The sequence below is a fragment of the Carettochelys insculpta genome, chromosome 10, assembly GCF_033958435.1.
Source record: "Carettochelys insculpta isolate YL-2023 chromosome 10, ASM3395843v1, whole genome shotgun sequence".
NCBI lineage: Eukaryota > Metazoa > Chordata > Testudines > Carettochelyidae > Carettochelys > Carettochelys insculpta.
Window position 1 is genome coordinate 21705650 of NC_134146.1, and position 22988 is coordinate 21728637.

Genomic DNA, 22988 nt, shown 5'->3' on the forward strand with positions numbered 1-22988 from the left:
AAAGCTTGTTATAGAAGCTTTAAGGACACAGTACATTTAAGTGCTGTGATGACCTGTCAGATTTTTTTTTTTGCAAGTTGAAGGACAGCCATCAGCCTGCAACTGAAAACGTGAAACACGTAACATTTAAAACTTAGTTGAATAGAATATAATTATGTGCCATTGTTTGTGTGCATGATTTAGTCCTTAACATTCCTAATGTACTGTTGCTTCATCTGCAGCTTGACACAGGTAATGAGTATTCTGTCTCATTTCCTAGAGTAATAAAAATCAAGTTATCTAAAAAAATTACACAAAGTATACCCTCCTAGATGATGTAAAATGCCGTAGAGCTGTAAATGAACATGTTTTAGTGATCAGATAAGCACCATTGTTTAAGAAATATGAAGAAACGTCCATGGGTAACTTGATTTAAATCATTTATTTTCTCTTGTTCATTTTAATTGTGATTTAAATCAATCCACCCTAGGAAAAAGCGTCTCCTGTGCATTGTATGCTACACTTGACACATGGTTTTCTGAGAAAACTAAATTATGAACAAGAAGGAGTCCATTCCTGGTGGACAGTGGGACAACATTCTTTTAAGCTCCAGGGGTATCTTGGGAATCACCATGAGTCCTGCAATAGGCCTGGGAGCTTAACACACATGGGTTAAGGGGCTCCATTTCCATGAAGGTATAGAGTCAGAGTTGGTGCCCTTGCAATATACTAGAGAGACCAAGAGAGGAATGAGTGCTGCAGCCTGCTGCAATCCGGGGACCCAGAGGTTGACCTTCTGCATGAGGTGCCACTCTGAGATCTGAGAAAGGACCCCATTCATGTCTCACTCCCATTCTCTCTGCCCTGTGCCAGTGTTCCCTACACTCCTTCCTTGCCAACAGCTCTATGTGCCACATTTCTTCTTTTCAGTGTTTCCAATTCTTCCCCAGTTCCAGGGTCTCTGTGTTCCTCAATGCCATGACAGGATTTCTCAATCTTCCTACCATGGGAGGGACTCTACGTGCATTCCTATTCACAAAATACCAGGGTATCCCACTGTCCCATGCCAGGTGTTCTGTATGTCCTATTTCGTCCTCCTACAATGCTAGGCTCACTATTCCACCTCCATGGCAGAGGCTGTCTTGCATTCCCACTTGGCCACTTCTCCCCCTTCACCACTGTTATGTTAGTCTGGGAGATAAGTCATTCAGGGCGTCAACATGTTAACTGTACGGGGAGGCTGAGTACTGTTGAGTTGGGGTGTTGAAACATGGACACTACATAGGCGTCACATCAAGCAGCTCAAAGCATTCCACATGCACTGCCTCTAACATCATACAGATCCGCTGGCAAGACAAAGTGCCCAATCTTGAGGTCCTTGAGAGAGCCCAAATGACAAGCATCAAAATGATGATTATGAAGTCACAACTACGTTGGAACGGTCATGTCAGCCGCATGGATGCCAACAGAATCCCTCACCAACTTCTGTACGGTGAACTCTCCCAGGGCATCCGGTGTATAGGTCGTCCACGGAAACACTACAAGGATACCATCAAACCAATCTGCAGTACAGCGGTATCAAACCTAGGGACCTTGAGGACGCCGCCAGTGTCAGAACACAGTGGCGTGTAACAGTCAGAAATACCTGCATTGCCTTTGAGGAAGACCGTTTCTGGCGTCTACAAGAGGCACGCAAACAACGTCACAGAGCATCAGCAATGCACAACCCCCAGATTGCAAACTTCCCATGCACCATCTGCAGCAAAAAGTGCACCTCTAGAATTGGCTTATACAGTCACCAGAGGGCACACCCTGAAACCAATAACAGATTATCTGCACAGATTTGCCATCATCGGATCGATGGACTACCATTAATTAATGCTGAAATGCGTCAATGGGTGCCAGTTGTTTGATCTACAGAAAACTGCAGGAGGTGCAGGAAGCTGTGGCTATTCTCCAAAAATTTGGAGAAGTTCCCTCAGTTTCCATTTGCTCCCCACAAATCAATAATGTTCTGGCCACTGGCACTTAGAACACACACTGAAAACTTGGTCTTAATCAGATGTGGTGTTAAAAAATCATGTTACTTACAGATAAATGTAATTGAGGAGTGCAAGGATTTCACAAACTCATCTTCAGCTTACTAAAAGTGTTGGTTTTGCAAATCTGAAAAGTTTTAACATCACTTGGTTTTAAGCTTGAATTCACCAACAAAAATGATTAATGAATACATGAAGCCAAAACTTTTCAGGGGTATTTTCAGTTGTTTCTTCCTTATCAGAACAAGACCAGAATTTATTTAAAATTCTCAGTGAACTGAAGATTTTTATCTTGGAAACAACCAACTGCGTTGTGTCTGATAGTAAATGTGAAACTGATGCCAGACTAGTCAGTGAATGATATGACTTATTTTCACACAGGCATTGCTGGGGCTCCAAGGTCCATGGCTCCAGGGCAACATCTCCAGGTAGACTGGGTACTTATGTATAGTCCAGCAGGATTTCCCAGCTCCCTCTGCTATTAAGTTGGGAGTGAAGCCCTAGCTAGAACTAGAGCTTTCAATCTCCCAGCATGGCAGAGCTGCCCTGGAGCCTGAGTAGAACACTCAGGCCTCTAATCTAAAGTTTCCTGCTTTGAAGCAAAGATCCCAACAGAACTGGTACCCTAGAATCCTCAGACTCCCCCATCTCCAGGGCTTACATGCAAAGAGCCCAGATACCCTCTAGAAAGCCCCAGGTTCAACAGGAACATTGGTGGCTGAGGCTGGCTTGGTGTCTGATAAAGAGTAAGGAGCCTACCCACTTCCAAAAGCTTCAGCTATAATCTTGGGGCTGGCTAGGTCTCTGCTGTGTCTGAGAGGTTGCCTAACAGAGCTGATTGAACCTACCAGCCCTCAGAGACATGACTCCAGCTGGGGCTCCTACGGCTGAAAACGTGTCCACCCTGTGATGTCATCATGATTCCAATGGAAACTTGCTATTTTTATTTAAAAAAAAGGTAGTTCTGACCAAACATTTTGTATGTGAATTGGCATTTTCTGGTTAAATTGTGTCGGATAATTTCTAACCAGCTCTACTAATAATGTGTTGCCATGTTTTAGGATACATTTTTCATTTGATCTCATAAACGCCTTAATGAAAAACTCTGCCACCTCTTTGTACTGCTATATTTACATAGTTCAAAAAAATGTTTATAGTTGGGCTAAATTTTAGAACATCTGTTTTTTACCAAAAAGTCAGTCCAGACATCTGATAACCACAACCTTTAGTGTGTCTTGCACATTTATAAAATACAAACCCTGCTCAAAAAGAGAACACCATTTAACCCTGGTAAATGTACGTGTACATATATATATATATATATATATATGAGGTTGTAGTTACACTGATGCAGACTTTTATCTACCCTCAGTCCCTCTACAAATCCCTTTTGATGGCAAATGAAATGCAGCAGAAACTAATCATACACATACCCTCAAGATATTTTGTGCCCTTCTTGCATAGCTATGTCTTTATAATTCACAAATATGGCCTTCTACTCCCTCAGTGTCAGCCCAGACCATGACTCCTATATTAGCCAATCACCTTGTAAATATTTAAAAATAGAAGCAGAACACCATTCTTCCTTCTCACCCTATAGGATAATTATCTGGATTAGTTGTAGATTCTGTCTGTGCACTCCAAGTTGCAGTAGTGAGTTTGTTTGGAAAGGCCAAAACCCATTCTCATCTCTTGTATGAATGTTTCATATTCTAGGTCTAGCTCTGCAAAAGTTTAAGTCCACCACACTGGGTCCAGTGGAACAAAGCTACAGTGAGAGGTCAAGGTCATGAGAGAACTCTCTCAGGCAGCTAGGACACAGATTTTGAACTACATTCTGTTCACCGGACAGCAGCCTCGAGAGCAGAGCACTAGGGGGATTGTTTTACAACTCTCACCACTGAGAAACTGACAGGCTGTGGTATTTCATATCACTTGAAATTTCCTCAGACAGAGCTTTATTCCAAGTTATCCCAAGAGGTGGGTTAAAATGCCTTCAGGAATGCACTGAGACCTATGCCTTTACGTTGCAGGTGAAAGATGTGCTTCTTTTTACCTACATAGATAAGAATCTAAATTTAAATGATTTATATCTAGGTTTAAGTTTTACTCCTATTATTCATTAATAACTCCCCTGCAGTCTCCCCAGCTGCAGCTTACCCATCAGCTGCCATGTCCTGGACCTGGCCAGGGCTTCCAGCTCTCAGCCCTAGCCGCCCCTTCCCTGGCTGTGGTTTTCCTGGGCCACAGCTTCCCACCCAGCCCTGGTCACGAGTGTTGTAAGGTGCTGCTCCCCATCCTGGGCTGTCAGCTTCCCAGCCCCTGGCCACTGCTGGCACCCCCTTGCCTCCAGTCCACCTGTGGCTGCCCTGCCCTGGGCTTAAGCTGTTGGTCTAGCTTGACTCTCCTTTTTCTCCCAGCACTGGGACTCTCGGGTCCTGGAAGATCCATTGTCCTACTGGACCACAGATGTTGCCAGATGAAAGAATCCTGGATTTTGGAGCTTCAACCTGAACTTAGGTTTCAGACCAATACATCCCATAAGACGAGCACTTCAAATGTTCTGAGGTTGCTGGGTTAGTCTGCTTCAGCAAAAACAAGGCCTCCAGTAGCACCTTGAAGACTAAATTTTATTACAGCATAAGCTTTTGAGAGTTGTAACTCACTTCACCAAATGCAACCCTGTCTGTTTCTTTCTTTCACTTCATGCATCTGATGCAGGAAGTTGCACCTCATGAAAACTTGTGCCATACTAAGATTGCTAGTCTTTAGGGCGCTTCTGGACTTTTAAAAAAAAAAAGATTTAGTCTGTACATTGCATCCTAATACACAACACTGATCACTATAATGTTACTGTTTTTATAAGAAACAAAGCTACAAATATTTCAATTATTTTTTCTATTTAAATTCTGTCATATCTGAAACTTAGTTAAAACAGTCTGAAACACCAACAATTTGGGAATAAATAGAATCAGTCATTGCTCATTTGAAGCAAGCTGCTTCTGAAATGAAGTACACATCACCCAATGGGATCAATAAGATATCAACTGTTTAACAGGGAAAGATATTAGAAAAATGCTGCTAATTTGGATTTAGATTTAACAGCATTTAAAACATAGGGATGAATATTCAACTTGGGCAATTTTTTGTTATGTTTTATATTGACTAAATAATTAAATCCTTGTAAACAGTAAAAGTTGTAGTTTACAGAGAGCTTTAAACTGGCAAAATTAAAACTGCTCTAAAAGTTGTGAAATACTTCATGTTTAGTAAGTTATTTTGCAATAAGGGTATGTGATGTTTCTTCATGCTTTTGGTTTCTACAAAAATAAAACATTTTAAAAGGAGCTACAGAAATTATGCTACAATATTGAAAAGTATTACAGAGCTGTATTAGATGTAAAGCATCAAATAATTTCATTCCCACAAGTTCTCTTAAGACCTGAGCTGGTTAAGCCAGATTTATTACCTCCTAGCTCTCACTAGCTACTGTGAACTTTGAATGAAACTACCTCAATTGTAATAGGAGAGACATCTGTTTCTTTTTTCCTGAATCAAACCCTCAACAGGAGTTTCCCAGCTCAAAGGTTTGTTGTGACTTTTTTTTAAACTGCATCTTACTGATTACTTCTATGCATTTAATTAGTATTCTTGTTATAATTGTGATCACATTACAAATTTTGTATTTGATAAGGCTAAAGTATTAGATTCATCTCTAAATTAGAGTTAGTAGTTTTGCTATTGATAACATGAGCACTGCTGTGTTTTTTTTCTGCAGTGCATATACTTCAGGCTACTTAAGTATATACCCTCATTTTGGCTCTCTCAAGTATACTCACTCCATTTCCTGAGAACATACAATAGTAAGCCTTTGCTTACATTGTTCAGGTCTAGGAGAGATCTCATTTATTATATTTTCTTGCCAATCCAAACCGCCCCCCCCCCCCCCCGCAGCATAATTGCAGTTACTACTCCAGCAAGCAGACACCAAATGGTGCCACCCACACTCTCACACTGTGCCTCATAATAAACCATAAAGCAATGGAATGCACTGGCCCCTTTATGAGCAAACAATACCCTGGCTTCATTAGAATACAGCTGACATTTTCAAAGCACAAATACTTCATGAGAATTGTACGAGATAAAAATTATTACAGTGAAATGCCACATATTAATGCATAGATCTTAATCTACTTTTAAAATATATTTCTAAGGATCAGTACAGAATAAGATTCTCCTTTTGCATGTTTTTGAAAGAAATAACTGACAAAGTATAAGCATAGAGGGCAAAGTTCATTTTACCAGTTTAAAATAGGTATAACCATTATGGCTAGTTTTAAGGTCATAAGGCCACTTTCAATATTCCACACTCAAAGCTTTAATTGGCTAATAATACTTCTGACAACTGAGCTAAGGAAACAAGAGTTCAGATAATTCCAAAATTTAATCTGTTTAGACAGCATGTAAATGACAAACTAGGCTAATTCTTCACCCTTCTCCCCACCCCCAACACACTGTAGTTCTCCTGCTTGCAACTTTCAAGAATGTCTTACATTTAACATGCCAGGAATTCTTTATTAATTTAGAACAGCAGCTGTTTCAAAATGTCAAATACTTTCTGCAAAATACTCATACAGTAGACAGAAACAAAACGATCTCCCTTACCTGGACTAAGGAAGCATGCCTCTCACAGCAGTACCAACAACACTCTACAGTCTTTGTTACCATTCAGAGGAAACTTGAGACTGTGCCAGACATGAGCAATCAAACTCAGAACAAACCTACTTCAAGTACTTTGCTAGAATTCCAAAAAAGATGCTGAATCTAGATGTTCTACAGTAACTATACATGATAAAGATGAACACTTTTAACTGCAATAAAGCTATTTTTAAAGACCATACATACGCTCATCTGCAGAATGAGCAGTATACTATCATACCCTCCAGGTATGTAAAGTGCAAGCTTACATTTAGAGATTTAAAAATAGTTTTTACTCATATTAATGTGTTTTCTAATTTATTTACTGTTTGACCCCATTTAAACAAACAGCCATAGCATTACAATCTATAGCATAAAAATCTAAAACAGTGAAGCCTGTATATGCAAGTTATAGAAGCTGAAATGTTGTTTTGGTTCCAGGCTGCATCAGAAATGTGCTACATGCTCAGAGCAGGAAGCCTTAACATTTCTTGAAACCAGAACAAAAGTACCACAAGAGACTGAAAAATAAAAAAAGAAAACTGAGGGCCAGATTATAAAAGCACTCTGCCCCCCTTTCTTTATCCCAGCGCATCTTTGCAGATGTTGGGGTTCCTTTATTAAAATCTGCCTAGTCATGTCCCTGCACACGAAGTTCAACAGTCCAGCTGGTGGTCAGCTCAGGGTCAGATTGTCTTTGGTTATACTAGCATTATTATATTTGGCATCCGCTCATATGTTTGTCTTCAGAGGTATTCCTATCATCAGCATCTGATTTTGCCAGTCCCATACCCTGAGCTCACATTCTACTCTCTAACTTCTACAGTCTCCTGCAACATCAGAACTTTTACCCAAATAAACAGTCCTGTCTACTCAGTAAAATTACTCGTATGTACATTTGCAAAATTTGGATTTCATTGCTCAGCTCTGCACAAATTCTAAACTTTGAATAACTACTCAGCTTTCTTATTTATAGAGCTGTACCTATTAACCTCTGGTCTCACATGTTTGATGCTTTGACCAGCAGGTCCATCTCTAACACCAGTGAAGAATAGCCTAGAAATACTATTTTTATTTATAGCATTAGGACCCATTGACCACAGATAGAATCAGAACTATACTGTATAAAGTCCAGTATCCTGTAAAAAGGCCCTAATCCTGTGACGAACACCACATATGCTGGCCTCAGCAGCTGAATGAGACTGTGTGTGGGTGAAACCATAGAGGCAACTATGGTCCTTGCCCTGCAGTCCTTATAATTTATGGTCCCTAGCCTGCAATAGGAAGTGCACAGACAGACCACTGCAACTATGCTTCTAACTACCACTGCACTCAAAACACAGTTTTGCCGAGTTCACTCATTTCTGTGCTTACTGTTACAACTATATCTTCCCTGCTATCAATTCCAGTTTTGGAATATACCTTTTATATTCCCATAAGTAGGATACCCAGTTTGAAAGGTCATTTTCGACATGCCCAAATAAAAAGCAAACGAAACCATAAAAACCTGTAGCTGTTTTAGCTTAAAGTTATACCTATTGCCTTTAAAATAATGTCTAAAAGTTGAGGTGCCTTTAAATGTCTCTCCTGGGTGATGGACCGGTCAGTTCCTGATATACAGGAACATCTTGAAGATGTTTATTCCAGGCAAGGATGAGAAAATTACAGAAGAACATCACCCTCTTTCAATAGGCATGACTGAAGTTGATGTGCACTACTAGTTGCCTGACAGAAGCATAGCAACTACTAGAAACCAAAGTAAATAGAACAGACAATGAAAATTATCTCAGCGACACATCTCTTCCAGCTGGAAAGCAATTGTCTGGGACAAAAGTATTTTAAGAAATCATCCGCAGAGTTCAACGTTTGACTAGTCAAGTTCATGTTTACTCACCCCCAACTTCACAGATATGAAAATATCTCTGAGTTGATTGTAAGACTGTAGAAAAACTGACAGAACTATGAATGCTTCTATGGTGCCCCTCTAGATAACCAGGAATGGGATTCACCAAGGTATTTAGGCACCTAACTACCATCGATTTGCCTGTGATTTTAACAGGAGACAGGTGCCTAAGTACATTAGTGAATCCTAGTTAGTTGGTTAAAGCCTATTGTGCTCACTGGTGTGTAGGGCAGTAACAAAGGTACTCCACTTCTGTCTTTGGCCATTTTCTCCAGTGTGTCCCAATTGTAGTTCACTGGTGAATCCTAGCCTTAGTAAAAAAAAGCTCCTAATGCATTTAGAAGATGCTGGAGGGTCTGAGACACAGTAACGCTCCTTCTGTGGTCCCCCAGGAGAGAGACAAACAGCAACTGGCAGATTAACAGAGCACCCCCAAGTACATACAGCCAGCAGCATGTGCTTCTACAGATGGCGCACATTCACACATGCCTTTAATGCATATAAGATTTATTCTGTACATTGATGGAAACATTGGAAGGAATATTGCCAAGGAGCCAGTTGGAGCACAGTGTGGAAAGGCAGAATACCAAAACCATGTTAAAATGCAGAAAAGAATGGAAAGTAATTAGAAGCTAGGTAAGTATATAAAATATGTAGGAACTGAACTTTAGAAGGTCTGAGGACCTGTAACTTCAGTCAATAGAAGCTAGGCTTGCTCTGAAAATCAAGTGTACCTTCTATAGAAGATGAAATATTATTAGAAACAGAAGAGGGTCATGGGAAATACCACCAATTGCAAAGAAAAATATTTACACAAAAATCTCACCCCAAGTCTTCAGCGATGCCTTTTTTAGAATTTACAATAGTGTATTTTATAGATTAATGGATTTTATGATAAGAGATTCTCTCACCTAGTCTGAGTTTCTAAACAACAGATGATAGCTTTCACCCAATTAAATTCCTACATCAAGCTCAATAATTTATGGGTGAATTTCTCTCTTCTTTTAACTACTATTTAACCAAGATATTCATCACAAAATGTTATTGCCACATTTATAACAGGATGATTAAACTGACACTATTAAAAGAATGTTTGTATTGATTTACAAAACCAATAATTGTTTACTCATCCCTGTTGGGAACGAATCTTGTATATACGGAAAAATATATTAAGAACTAGGGAAGGCTTTTTAACTTTTTTTTTTTTTTTTTTTTTTTACAACCAGTTCTGGTGTCCCTGTCAGGCCATGAGGAATTTAAGATTTCATTTTAAAAACAGATTACATTTTCAACTCAGTTGTTGCAAAGATAACCTTTTTAATGTGAGTACTACAGTATGTCTGAAACAATTCCTGTAAAATGGGGGTTGAACTTCCCTATTAATCGTACAGGGAATGACCTTTGAAGTCCTGTTATGTTAAATACTAATTTTAAGTTTTACAATGAGTGTTTTAGCACAACATGGCATTCAGTGTATCTGGATATTTAAGAGCTAAAAATAAAAATAGTAGCTAACTGACTTATGTATTGTCAATATACATCATGTTGGTACCTAAACAAATAAAACAATCAATTAGCTGAAGACCAGCCAAACCAAGAAGCAGAGAGAAAAGGGCCAGGTTCTCTGACCATATCCTAGTCTTGCCTCTCATTTTAGTCAACTGAAAACTTATCAACCTGTGATCTCATCTTAACCTTTTTACTGACTTTTTCACATTGATTGGTACTTGGTTTAACTTGCACGCCCACCATAAATCACATCTTTTCATTACCTCACAATGCTATATTTCCTTGCCTCTAACAATTATGCTTTCTCTGCCTCCCCTTTCCTTTCCTCTTCCCACCCTTTCTTTGGTCCCATTACCTAATCAACCTTCTCCCCAGCCAAAAATGAACAGTTGTTCAAAATATAAACATGTATTTTTAATATTAAATAAATTTTGTTTATAAAATTATAGTATGGTGGCTGAAATCTGCTGATCCCCCATGACAGTAAATGCTTGAACTCTGCACAGAAACTCTGTCTCAGTGAGTTAATGATCCACACCTACCCAAACCTTAAGGTCAGGCTGATTGGGTTTTGGGAGAGACTAACTTGTAGAAATGCCCAAGCAAAGGGAAAAAGTTTAGATTAAAGTTTGTTTTACTTATAAAGCCACACCCAAGGAAGAGGATAAATCTGAACAATAAAACTTCTGGATTGAAGTCTGGATCCTCAAAAGGTATTTAGGCTCACGTCTTTCATGGATTTCTATGGAAACTAGGAACCTAAATACCTTTGATGGCTTGGGTCACAGGGTATACATATCTGGTGTGAGAAATGGGTTTTGAAGGCATGCTCTGCACAGAGGGAACACAAAAACATCCTGAAATGGATGATTGAAAAAAATAATTGCAGCAACAAGAGCAAACGCAGGCCACAGCTTTACCGTAACAAACACAGACTGCAGACCAACAAGTTGTGGCTGCAGCTTGACAGACTTTGTTGCAATACATGAAGCAGCAGCAAACTGAAGTTTGCAGCCTATCAAGCATGAGCAGTAATTTCACCCACTCACTAAATGGGCTGCTTATGCAGCAAGTACCAGCACCAATCCTCCCTTAGCAAAAAGTAAGTCTGACAAGTACTTGACCGAAAGGGCAATTCATTGTCTGAAGTGACAGACCTAAACAAAAGAGGAAATTTATGGAGAATCCCTGTGTCTTCCTGGGAAGATGTAGGTTTGAGTGTACCTGCCCTTGTTATATACATTTGTGGAAGCAGTGCAGTAGGAGAGGAGTACATAGAAGTGCAACCACAGTGGCAACCACCACAGCTGCAACTGAGTGTGAGAAATATCCAGGATCAAATACAAGTGACTTTAGAATGCAAGAGGAAAAAGGAAGGATGAGGACATTATGCTAAAACGGGGATGAGAAATGTGGGGGGGGCACCCATAGGTGGACATGAAATTTCAAAAGAGGAGGTGGAGCATGATTGGCTGCTACATCTCAGACTCATTTATCTCATTGACCAACATAGCATCCAGCCCCTCACACTGCAGCTTTGTGCTACAACAGGCTTCAACATCTACCCCACCATCAGTACCTAAATCCACCCCCGCTCTCTCTTGGTGGGTGGCTCCTAGCAAGCAGGGATCCAACCAGCAGCAGGACCTGCCAGTATTGATGGAGGAGAGAGAAAACATGGAAGAATCTGCCCATTTTTAAAGAAAAGGTCAGGACACCTGCAGGACTTAAACATGAGCTTGTCTCTTTAAAAATGAGACATCTAATTACCCTAACAAAGGATGGTTATGATTAATTGTTCTTCAGGCCAGAGAGTTCTCACATGAAATACTAGAGGAATTGTCATTGCTCGCATTCAAAGTGTATGAGGCCACTGGAGAGAGCTAGTGACAAAGATTACAGTGTATTTATCAAACTATCTCAGTTTCCATCAGACCTTGTCGTCATCATCACCCATGCCTTTGCCATGTCCTGCAGGCAGTGCTACATTTCGGAAACACAAAGAGCAGGGAAAGACACAAAGAGTGAGGCTAGTATTAAATGGAGCCACCTTTTGCTGAGCCCTCTATGACAGAAGCAGCACAAGGGGCACTAGCTATTGCTAAATTTCAAGTTATTGGATTTTAATCCACATGTCCTAAATTATTTAGTGTTGTGATTACCCTTCTCCTCATGTTATCCTGCCCCAGTTCTTTACATATGCCCTTGAGTTGGAGCACCTGAAGTTAAATGGAAGAGAGCTGAGTTTCTTCTCTTTACCCACAACCCCTGTAATCTTCTACATCCTGGATTTGTTAACCTTCTGGACACACACAGCAAAGCTGTTTAAAAACAAAACCAATCTTATGGCAAAAGTGCAGAAGGCGTAGTAATGTGCTAGAAAATATTGACCTCCTGTCATCCGGCAAATTCTCTCATCTAGCACTGGTTAGATCCCAACGGTGCCGGATGAAGGAGGTTCAACGTGTATGAGCAATTGGCTAAACAAGAAGTAGGACTGAGCGGAATTGCAGGCACTAAAACGTTTTACATTTTTTGTTTGAGTGCAGTTATGTAACAAAAAATCTGAAATTTTCAACTGTACTTTCATAATAAAGAGATTCCATTTATGAGGTAAATTGAAAAATACTATTTCTTTTACCATTTTAGCGGAGATATTTGTAAATATAAAATGAACACTGTACACTTTTCATTCTGCAGATCAATTGCCTTCAAATGAGGTTTATTTTCCCCACATTATTTAGGCATAAATATTTTAAAGATTCTTTTGCCCATTTAAAGTAATGTGGCTGACAACAATTTGTTGTAACCTAGGGGAATATTAACTCCTAAAACGTCAGATTTAATATAGCTTATTTTGAAGTCTGACATCTGCTCAAATTACAGAGGCTGAATCTACACTTGCTGTGGAAGACTGAACACTTAGGTTCAATCTTCCAGGGTGACTGTGTGCAAAACGGCGTGTTCCGGGGTCAATGTTTACCCCAGAACTCCTTGTGAACTGCAGGGATTAAGGAATGCTGACAGGAAGAGTGCTCCCACAAGCATTCTGCAGTGAGGATAGGGATGAATATTAATGGCTGCAAAACCAGTTTTTGGTATGCAATTGGCATACCTAAAATTGCATAGCAGCTGTCGATATTCAAGTTAAGTGTAGACCCAGCCAAAACCAATTTTTGTATATTTAAACAAGGCTTCTGGATCTTGCAAACAAACAGAAAACATCAGCTTACAAAGCATTATTTAGTTTCATGCAGAAATTCTTTTGATAGCCTTTATCAAGGGGCTCCTTCTCATTTATGGTTAACGGCTCCATCACTATAGCAAACAGAGGGGGGAAAAAAAAAAAATTAGGCAGCCCTATATTGTACTCATCAAACTAAGAGAGAAAGTCGACAACATTTAACCAAAGCAGCCACTTATGAATAAGTATACAGGGCCAAATTAATTAACATATTTGACCTTAGTCTCTCTTTGCCTCAGCTACACATCTGGAAAATAACGAACGTCCACTCATTTCATTGGATTTTGTGAGGATAAAATTAATGTCTTAAGCAAAGACATTATTATAGTGAGAACCAGAGAGAGCTGTGCACTGAATGAGGCTGAGGTTGCACATAAAAAAATTAGCACGTATTCATGTAATTAAAGACTATTATAAAACTAGGCTAAATTAACACTGCACAGATGACCTTAATTCAGACACTTCCTAATCGGTGTGTTCTTAATTTTGGAATTAAATGTTCTTGGGTGTGTAATGTACATATTGCACAAGTAGATTTTTTTTTTAAGAAGGAAAGCAAATGAGTTTTCTCCAATGATGAATAAGATGACAGTTATTTCCCGTATCCCAAATCCTCTCTCTCTCTCTGAGGGCACAAAACACTTCTGTTTTTTCAAATACAGTTCCCTTAAAGAGTGAAGGAAAAGTATATATAGGTTTTCAGTACAATGCAGGAACATGACTAAGTTAAAATGAGCACACTCATGAATGACCATATAATCCAAGAGTTAAACTGACTATTTTTATTGTGGCGGACAATTATATTATGCAACCACTTCAGAGAAAGCAGTAAGAAATAATTTAGAAGTCAAAGCTTCTCTGCTGTTTAACGGTTGAGTAGTTTTTAATGTATGTAGTACTAAAACTGACAAAGCCCCCTTCACAGAGTAATTCTGAATGCCAGTTTGGAGCATCTTTGTATTCTCTAGAATTTGTAATAAGAATCTTGCATCAATGAGAAACGATACCGTAAAGAACACTTTCATCTTAAAGAATAGATTATTTGAATATGGATATTCTAGTGTATTAAACAGTTACTGAATATTTCAAAGGTGGAAAAAGGATTTAGACATTGAGTAAAGTAAAATACTTAATTAGGAAAAGGAAAACAAATGATTTTTAATTATTCCACAGGTATAACAAAGGAGTCATCATATTTCTGTCAATTATGCTTGTTTATTAATGTATAATATACTGGAAAAAAAGATGAAGGGATAAAAGGGCTAGTTCAATCCATTTGAAAACAGAATCCTAATACAAAATGCATTCATAATTAACATGACAAACCTTAGTAACAATATGGTATAAAATTGTCCTTTATTCAGCTATCCACTGGAAAAGTAAATAAAATACAAATAAAAAGGACAAGTTAGCATTGTATTTGTTTTCAATCCTTATATTTACATTAAGGCTATGGTCTTTTCATATGGCATTTGAAAAGCTAAGATTACAATTGAATCTCGATATTAGAAAGCCATTCCAATACTTGTAGGACACCTGGGTGTATCCTCTCTACGCCACCCCTGTAAGCATGAATGGGAAAGTGCGAATCTGTGATGTGGTGCACAGCTGGAACTCAGTCACAATTTGGCAATCTTCTTGAACTCAAGGATCAACTCCCACTAGAGCCCATTTTGGTCAATTTCACTGTCATAACATTTAAAAATTGTAAATTTAAATTCCAAATTTCACAGTAATTGTAGAGGTCCCAACCCAAAAAGAAGTTGGGGCAGGATCACAAAGTTATTTTTGGCAGGGGTGAGGTGTGTGTTGCAGTAATGCTAACCTTACTTCTGCACTGCAGCTGATGGCAATACTGTTAAGAGAGTAGCAGCTGGAGGACCAGAGCTGCTTGCTGGGAGTCCAGCTCTGAAGGCTGGGATACCACCAGCAGTTGTGCAAAAGTAAGGATAGAATGGTAAAACATCACCACGCCTTATTTTCTGCATCTCTGCTGCCTGTGCTGCCTTCAGAGTTGGGTCCCCAGCCAATTGCTGCTGCTCAACTCTTATCTGAGTACCCCATTGCACCCCACCCCAAATAGACTGGTGACCTGCATTTCCCCCAATTTCTCCCTTGAAATCTGTATAGTACAGGAATGCGCAAAGTAGGGATCACAACATTTTGTAAGTGGGTGCACAGTGCGATCACCCCCCTCCTCGGCTTTCGCCACCTCCCCAGCGCTTTGCTTCCTTCCCCTGCAGCCTCCGCCACTGCTGTCACCAAGGCGGTGACCAATGGAAATGGTGCCCCAACCCTAACACTGGGCCAATCAATGTTCAGAGGCCCTGAACCAAGCTGTGGGAGCAGCCAGCAAGTTCCTGGCTTGGTAAGGCAGACACATTGGTCCCTGTAGCCTGCATCACACTGCCCCCCCACCCCCAAGATGCTGGCGTGAAGCAAGTGCTGCTGCCTGCAGGGGTGCAGAGCCACCTTAAGCCTGGTGTCACTGCCGCCTGTCAACAGCCCGCAGTCACCACCTCCCCACTCTACAGCACCACCAAGTTCCATGGCCAGCAGCACAGCAAGGGCTGAGCCCCTGGGGTCCTCCCTTTAAGACACCCCCCTGAGCACTGTTCCTCCTTTGGGACACTCCTTGGGTCCCCCACATACCCTTCTGGGATCCTCCCCCGAAGCACCCCTCCCCTTTGGGGCACTCCCTGGAGCCCCCAGCACCCCTTTCCTGAATGCCCCCCCACATTCCTTTCTGTGGTCCTCCCACAGGTTGAAGTGGACCGCAGTTAATTCCAGGGCCAAAAAGAGGGGCCCAACATAAAAAGTTTGCTCATTCCGGTACAGTATATGGTAAAAACAGACAAAAGACTATTTCGTGGTGAGAAACCACATTTCTTGGTCTGTGATATCTTTTTCCATGGCTGTACATCTGGCAGGGCCCTATACAAAGGTTCAAGACAAAAATAATAGTCACTTTCCTGCCTCCCACAGTTAATGCATTCATGTTGTTCATTCAGCTAATAGTCTGCTGTTTAACAGCACCTTTTATGAGGATCAAAGGCTGCATCTACTGTACAAAAGTAACTTCAAAGTATAACAAGTACAACTACAAAGTTGAGCGTCTACACACACACACCCTACTTCGAAGTTAAACTTCTAAGTAGGGCACTACTCCATTCCCAGGAATGGAGTAAGGACTTTGAAGTTGGGCTCCCTACTACAAAGTAAGGGAAAATGCGTGTAGACTCTCTGCTGGCTACTTCAAGTTAGTTAGTTCCTAGTGTAAATGCATCCAAAGTGTTTTGTGAAATCACTAAGCTCCAGTCCCACTCTGAGGGCTCATTTCAACTATGGCATTGCAGCCACCTTTTAAATGGAACAGCCTAGCTGTTCCAAACAGTATGTAACAGCAGCAGTTTAGGGCCAAAAGTAAATAGTGTACACAACATGAAATGCATGAGAAAATAAGGTGATGGAATTACGGTATTGGAAACTGAAAAGGACACAATAAAATGCAATGGGATATTTAATTTAAAAAGGTAGTAATCAGAAACTCTGTTTTGGGGCTCGTTCATCGCATCCTTAATACCACATCTGTCCGCAGAGGGAAGAGCATTAACTACTGAATCAGGCCTGGTCAACACTGACATTAGTGTCAAGTCCATTGGAGGTGATGTTTTTTATTTTAAAAACAAAATTGCTGTTTCCAAAACATTTGTCTACAACATTAATACAGACAATTATACTGGAAAAAAGAATGCTTTGGTAATATAGCTTACATAGGGTCCCCAGCCTGTTATGGTCAGGCCATACACTCAGAAAAGTCAGATAAATGCATTGCAACCTTCCAAGAGGAGAAACACAATTGCTAGAAGTTAGAATAACAACACACGAACTCCCAACATAGGAAAGAAAGCAAGCTGCTCACTAAAACTCACCAACGTATTCAAGGAAGAACAGACTCAGACCACATACTTTCCTGAATCCCCTGAGCCTTCAAGCTGGATGAGGAAAATCCTTACAAACTGCAGTGCCAGCCTACAATTCCAATGCTGCTTTTAAAACATACCTCAAAACAAAAAAAGCAATACTGACAAAAGCATGTGTTTGTCAATTTAACTGTCTACCCAGCAGAGTTATACCAGCAAGCCTTTTCTAGCGTAGTCTAGGCTTTCCGCTATATCCTGACTACTACAATTTACTTATGTAAGTGCTGGCCAGACGTAAACCAGTTTAGTTTGTGAAATCTTATAGGTCCTCTGTATACAAAGTTTTGAGGCATAACTATGCTGATTAGGAGTGTGTTTACAAAAAAAGTAATACCACCTGGCTGACAGCTGCATCTGGACTGCTAGCATAGCTATGCTGACCAAGAGTGCTTCTGTCAGTGCAGCTAACATAGTACTGGGACAGGTAGTTTAGCAATGCAACAAAACCAATCTGTTGATTTTTGCTGGGTCTCCATTACTGCGCTCTTCTGATATTGCTACACAGGTAAGAATTTGTAGTGTAGACAGCCAAAGATTAATGAATAAGCGTAGATGCATAAAATACAACACACCACGCTATGTTCCATCAACACTGGGCCTAAAACTGCATTAACATTGGTTTTGGATCCTTAATGCAGATAAGACTTTAGTACCTTTGTGTTTTGTATTTGGAACTCAATTCCCCAAAGCCATCTGTGGTCATATTTTTTGCACTGCTTTCCTGTGCAATTCACTAAGATTATGTTATCGTGCTAGTCCTGATTTTTGGACCACAGCTTTCAAAGATATGCTGTCATCCTATAATGAGCCAGAGCAATTAGGACTAAACTCAAAAGTGCTTACTGATTGGAACAATAGCTTGAAATCCCCAAGTTGAGTCAAGAACTACGATTATTTTTAGGGCCTTACTCTACCTGCCACACACGTCTTCTTACACTTAAAAGTACCAACTTTTTGCCCCACAAAAGTCTTCCCATTTCTATATCAATAAATCACTTTTATAAACGGGGATTAGGTCTACGCCTGATTCAGTACTATTTTTGGAGATCAGAAAGCTACCTTGTTTGAATTTTATAATTGTTTAGAATAATTTTAATCTGCATTTTTTTGTTTTTGTTTTTTATAGAAATGAAACACTTTTTCAAAGACACACTAAAGACATGAGGTAAAATAAAGAAGAGAGGAATATTGCTAACGTAAAAAACCCAGAAAGATACTTTTCCTGTGATGCTCTTGTTCTTTTTGGCATTGCTATCTGGAACCTGCTGGAGCCAAGCAGCTCCACCAAGAAGGAGGTGGTGAGAGTGGGGAGCAGCATGGGGGGGGAGGGGAGGGGAGGGGAGCGGCTGTGGAAAAGTTGCATGCGCTGAGGTGAGTTAATCCTGGGGATGAGGCTAGAAGTTGGGGCTGAGGCAGGTTAATCCTAAAGACGGGGGTAGTTTGGAGCGGAGAGAAGTTAAACCTGGGAATGCAGGTGGGTTTGGAGCTGAGAGAAGTTAAACCTGGGGATGGTGGGGCAGGTTTGTGGAATTCGGGGGGTGGGGGGGAAAGCTTGGGGATAGAGGGCAGATTTGGGGGCTGTGGCAAGTTAAGCCTGGAGATGGAGGTAACAGCTTTCTAACTGGTAACAATGTGTGCGTACTGTTCTTAAAATATGGGTGGATAAAAAGTTCATAGTCTGACATTATTTATCAAGGACTTTCTTGTATTCATGTGCACTGTAGTTCTTGAAGTATTGATTTTGTAACTCAATTTGGGGGAAAAAAAAGTCTCTTCTTGCTATTTTGGTTGCAGACCCCTGCACTAGAAGCTTCTCTCTTTGCGTTCCACTTGAGGAAAGGAAGAAACATTTGGGATGAAAGGAATAATATAAAATCTGTCTCTTTCATCACTTCCTTATTATCTCACCAATAAGTATGATTGAAAAATGTTTCCATGAATTTGGATTAATACAAAAAGTGTGATTAAATACCTACTTAATCTTTATCAGAGGGGTTGCCATGTTAGATTGTATCTGCAAAAATGAGAAGTCCTGTGGCACCTTACAGGCTAACATATTTTGGAGCACAAGCTTTCATGCGCAAAGACCTGCTTCGTCAGATGCACAAATCAGGATTCCAAAGGAGGGTCTAAGTATGTAGGCTCATGAAAAGGAGGGAGTCCCAGTCAAGAGGGAGGCCAGAGTTGACAGCTGTGACTCCCTCCTTTTCATGAGCCTGCATTTTAGACAGTCCTCTGGAATCCCCACTCATGCATCTGACAAAGCAGTACTTTGCCCATGAAAGCTTATGCTCCAAAATATCTGTTAGTCTATAAGGCGCCACAGGACTTCTTGTTTTTACTTCATCTTTGAACTTTTAGGCTGGGGAAAAGGGTAGGGTTGGGTGTGGCAGCTGCAACTGGGGCATGGTGAGGTGCCATGGCTGGGTTGGGAGTCTGCTACTACTGGCCACAGCCTGCTTTTGAGTTTTAAAACAAAAGTGAAAATGAAACTCCAAAACAATAATCCAAAGCAAGCCAATCTCAAGGCCTTGAAGAGAAACCTGATGAAGAGGAAAGTATGTCAGCTGACAATGCAAAAACCTTTAGCGATCACACATCTCCCACCAACATGAATGCCAGTGATGTGTGCATTAACAGGAGAGTAGACCCACAAGGTATTTTACTTCCACACTCAAAAGTTTGAATAAAGTTATAATGGCAGTGCGTTGTACCTAAGTTCCCATACTAGTACTAATCCTTCATTTCCTAAATTTATAAGATCTTGGAGCAGTGCAGAAGCTATGAATTCAGCAATTCCCTCTGGCCAATATTTCAAGTTTATTGTATTATAAAAAAGTTATAGTGCCAGGTGCACCATTCACCCGTCAGGCAGCAGGTTTTCGGTGTTTACTTCTCCTGAGTAGAATTTCACAATTCCAGGCACCCAGAGGTACAGAACTGTGTATCAATCATGTTAAGTTGGCAAATCCCACTAGGACCTAGGGTTTGGCATCTGCAATTCTCTCAAGGAATATGTGACAGTGACCAGATGGTCTTCTTAAAAGTGTTCATTGTAACAGTGGGAATAAAGCATTTAGAGGAAAAGGTTTTAAAATTGTCTGCACCTAAGCCTGTGGTTGCCATGCTGTGAGGCACTCTTACCCAAGAATAGATGGTCTGGCAATCACTTAAATTTGGTGTCTCACAGCAATTGCGATACTGTATTGGATCAGACCCTCACCAGTACTAAATATTTTAGAGTAATTTTATCATATTCTATAGAAAAGTTTCTATACTTGCATCATCACCATAGTATATTGACATCATCTACTGGTGCATTAAAAAGACATATGAAAAAACTTGCACCCCCGCCCAGATGGGCGGAGTGACCTGGGCCAGCCCCCCACAAGGGGAACAAAGAGCAGTACCCTGCACCTCTCTGCTGCGAGTTATGCTCTGGTCCAGCTCCCAGTATTGGACAGACTTCAAGCCCAGCCATGGCACCTCACCAGGCACCAGTTCGAGCTGCCACATCCAATCCCAGCCTTTCCCCCCACTCCCGCAGCCTCAGACATGATTCTGCTCCTTGCTCTGCCTTCAGCCTTGGGCTCTGGTCCTAGTCTGGCTGTGGCTCCAGCCTTAGCACTCAGCTCCAGCTGTATCCCAGCCATAGCCCCAGCAAAGCTCAGGCCACCAATTGAAAATGATGGGGAGGAGGTAAAAAGTTTGGGGACCACTGATCTAAACTTAATGTCCTATGACAATCGAGGCAGCAGCTAGATGATGCCGCAATGGGTGGGGGGTCTGTGTTTCAATCTGGTTTTCTGGAACAGTTACCCACCAGCTGCTTCCTTTCTTGAGAAAAAAAGCCTTTATGATCCAGCCAGAGTTCCTTTGGTTCTTCTCAGTTCTCATACTTTTGTCCTGTTTGTCATATCAGATCAGCAGGGCCCATCATGAGATTTAGCAGGCTCCTCAGAGCAACGACCCATAATAAGCCACAAGTGTTTGCCAAGAAGAGTCACATCTTGAGCTATTCTCTTGTTCTTGTTTACAGCCCACTGTTGAGCTAAACCAATATATTCATACAGAAACACCCAGGAACCATGTCAACATTATAATATTTATAAATTATAGAAGTTTCATCTCTGCCATAATTACATTGTCACGCAGAAGTCTCAAAAAAAGCCCGGAGGTCCGCTGGTGTCTATGCTATACAAATACATTGAAGGACTGTCCTTATCCAGAAGGTTTACAATCAAAAAATCAACACAAAAGATCTATCACAATCCCACATTTATAGATGGAGAAACAAGGTGCACACAAACACAATTAAATTGTGCGGTCATGCCACAGGTTGTTGCGAAAACATCAGAGAGGGTTTGGGCATTTGCATGGATACTGTTATCTCTGGATATTCTTGTTATATTTTGATGACAATATAAAATCCCATACTTCCCAGTTTAGGCCAATCTATAAATGAGGGAATAGAACTACACTTTCATGGGTGATTTGCTAAAGGGCACATGTCTATGGCAAATTTGAGAACTGAATCCAGATCCTCTGATTCCAAGTCTAGTACCTTAACCACAAACTCATTCTCCCATAGATTAAACTTAAGAGAAGCTCAGTCCACCTTTCCTTTAATCAGGAGAGCCTCTGCAACATGGAGATTGAGGGTTCAGGTAAGCAGATGGCATATTCACATATTCCCCACTCCCAGATAAAAGTAACTTAATAGTCTTATAGCTTTTATTATAAATCTGATTTGGCTTGTCATCTAAAAGTCTTAGCCCTGCAGACTGTTGTGGGTCTGCAATATAGCACTTACAGATACAGAGGTATCAAGTAATTTATCCTTCAATATTTGAAGCTGAGTCAAAAAAAAAATTAAAAAGTCATATGTAGTGGGTGCACCTACAATTCAGACAAAGATTTTAAATTGGTGAAATCTGGCAAGATGATAGCATTGCTATGGGTTTCTTTTTTGAATGGACAAATTCAACTCCTCTTACCTTTTGATGGACTCCGATTCTGATCTATAAATCCTTTCAGGTCTCCATTTGTGGAAGTTACACCAATCTGAATAAAACATTTTAGAAATCTTAAAATATGATCAGCTTTGTAATGATTTTCTACTATGCATCCAACAGTAACTCAAAAAGGTAAATTTTGCTGACTCAAGTGCTTAGGAAACAACTTTTACAAGCACCTCACTATATTACTCACCTGGTAAATTCAACATCTTCAGACTAACAATGGTAAAAAGAAATCAGTAAATTATTTAAGAACAGCCTTAGTGGGTCAAACCAATGGTCCATATTGACCATCTGATAGTAAGTAGATAGTGATCAATGCCAGGTGTTTCACAGGGAACAAACAGAACAGGCAATCAGTTAGTGAGCCATCCCAGCCATCCACAGCAAGAATCTCTAAATCAGAGTCTGAGGACCTCCAGCACATGGACTTGCATCCATTACTATCTTGGCTAATAGCCATTGATATATTTATCTTCCAGGAATTTATCTAATTCCATTCTGAAGCAAATTACAATTTTGGCCTTTGCAACATCCCCTTACAATGTATTCCACAAGTTTCGTGAAGTACTTCCTTTCGTTTGTTATAAACTTGCTGCTTATTAATTTCATTCT

The 22988-nt window shown here is 40.4% G+C and overlaps 1 protein-coding gene across 2 annotated transcripts in view; it reads right to left on the minus strand.

Annotated features, from left to right (window-relative positions):
* The window catches only part of TFDP2 (transcription factor Dp-2), a 116987-nt gene that overhangs the window by 72169 nt on the left and 21830 nt on the right, over positions 1–22988 (minus strand). Inside the window, exon 3 of one of the 2 annotated variants that reach the window (XM_075004290.1) lies at positions 22353–22419. In XM_075004290.1, the coding sequence (XP_074860391.1) occupies positions 22353–22419 (67 nt within the window). Of the gene's footprint in view, positions 1–6683; positions 6740–22352; positions 22420–22988 lie in introns of those variants that run through there. The other variant, XM_075004291.1, reaches the window with a different exon arrangement.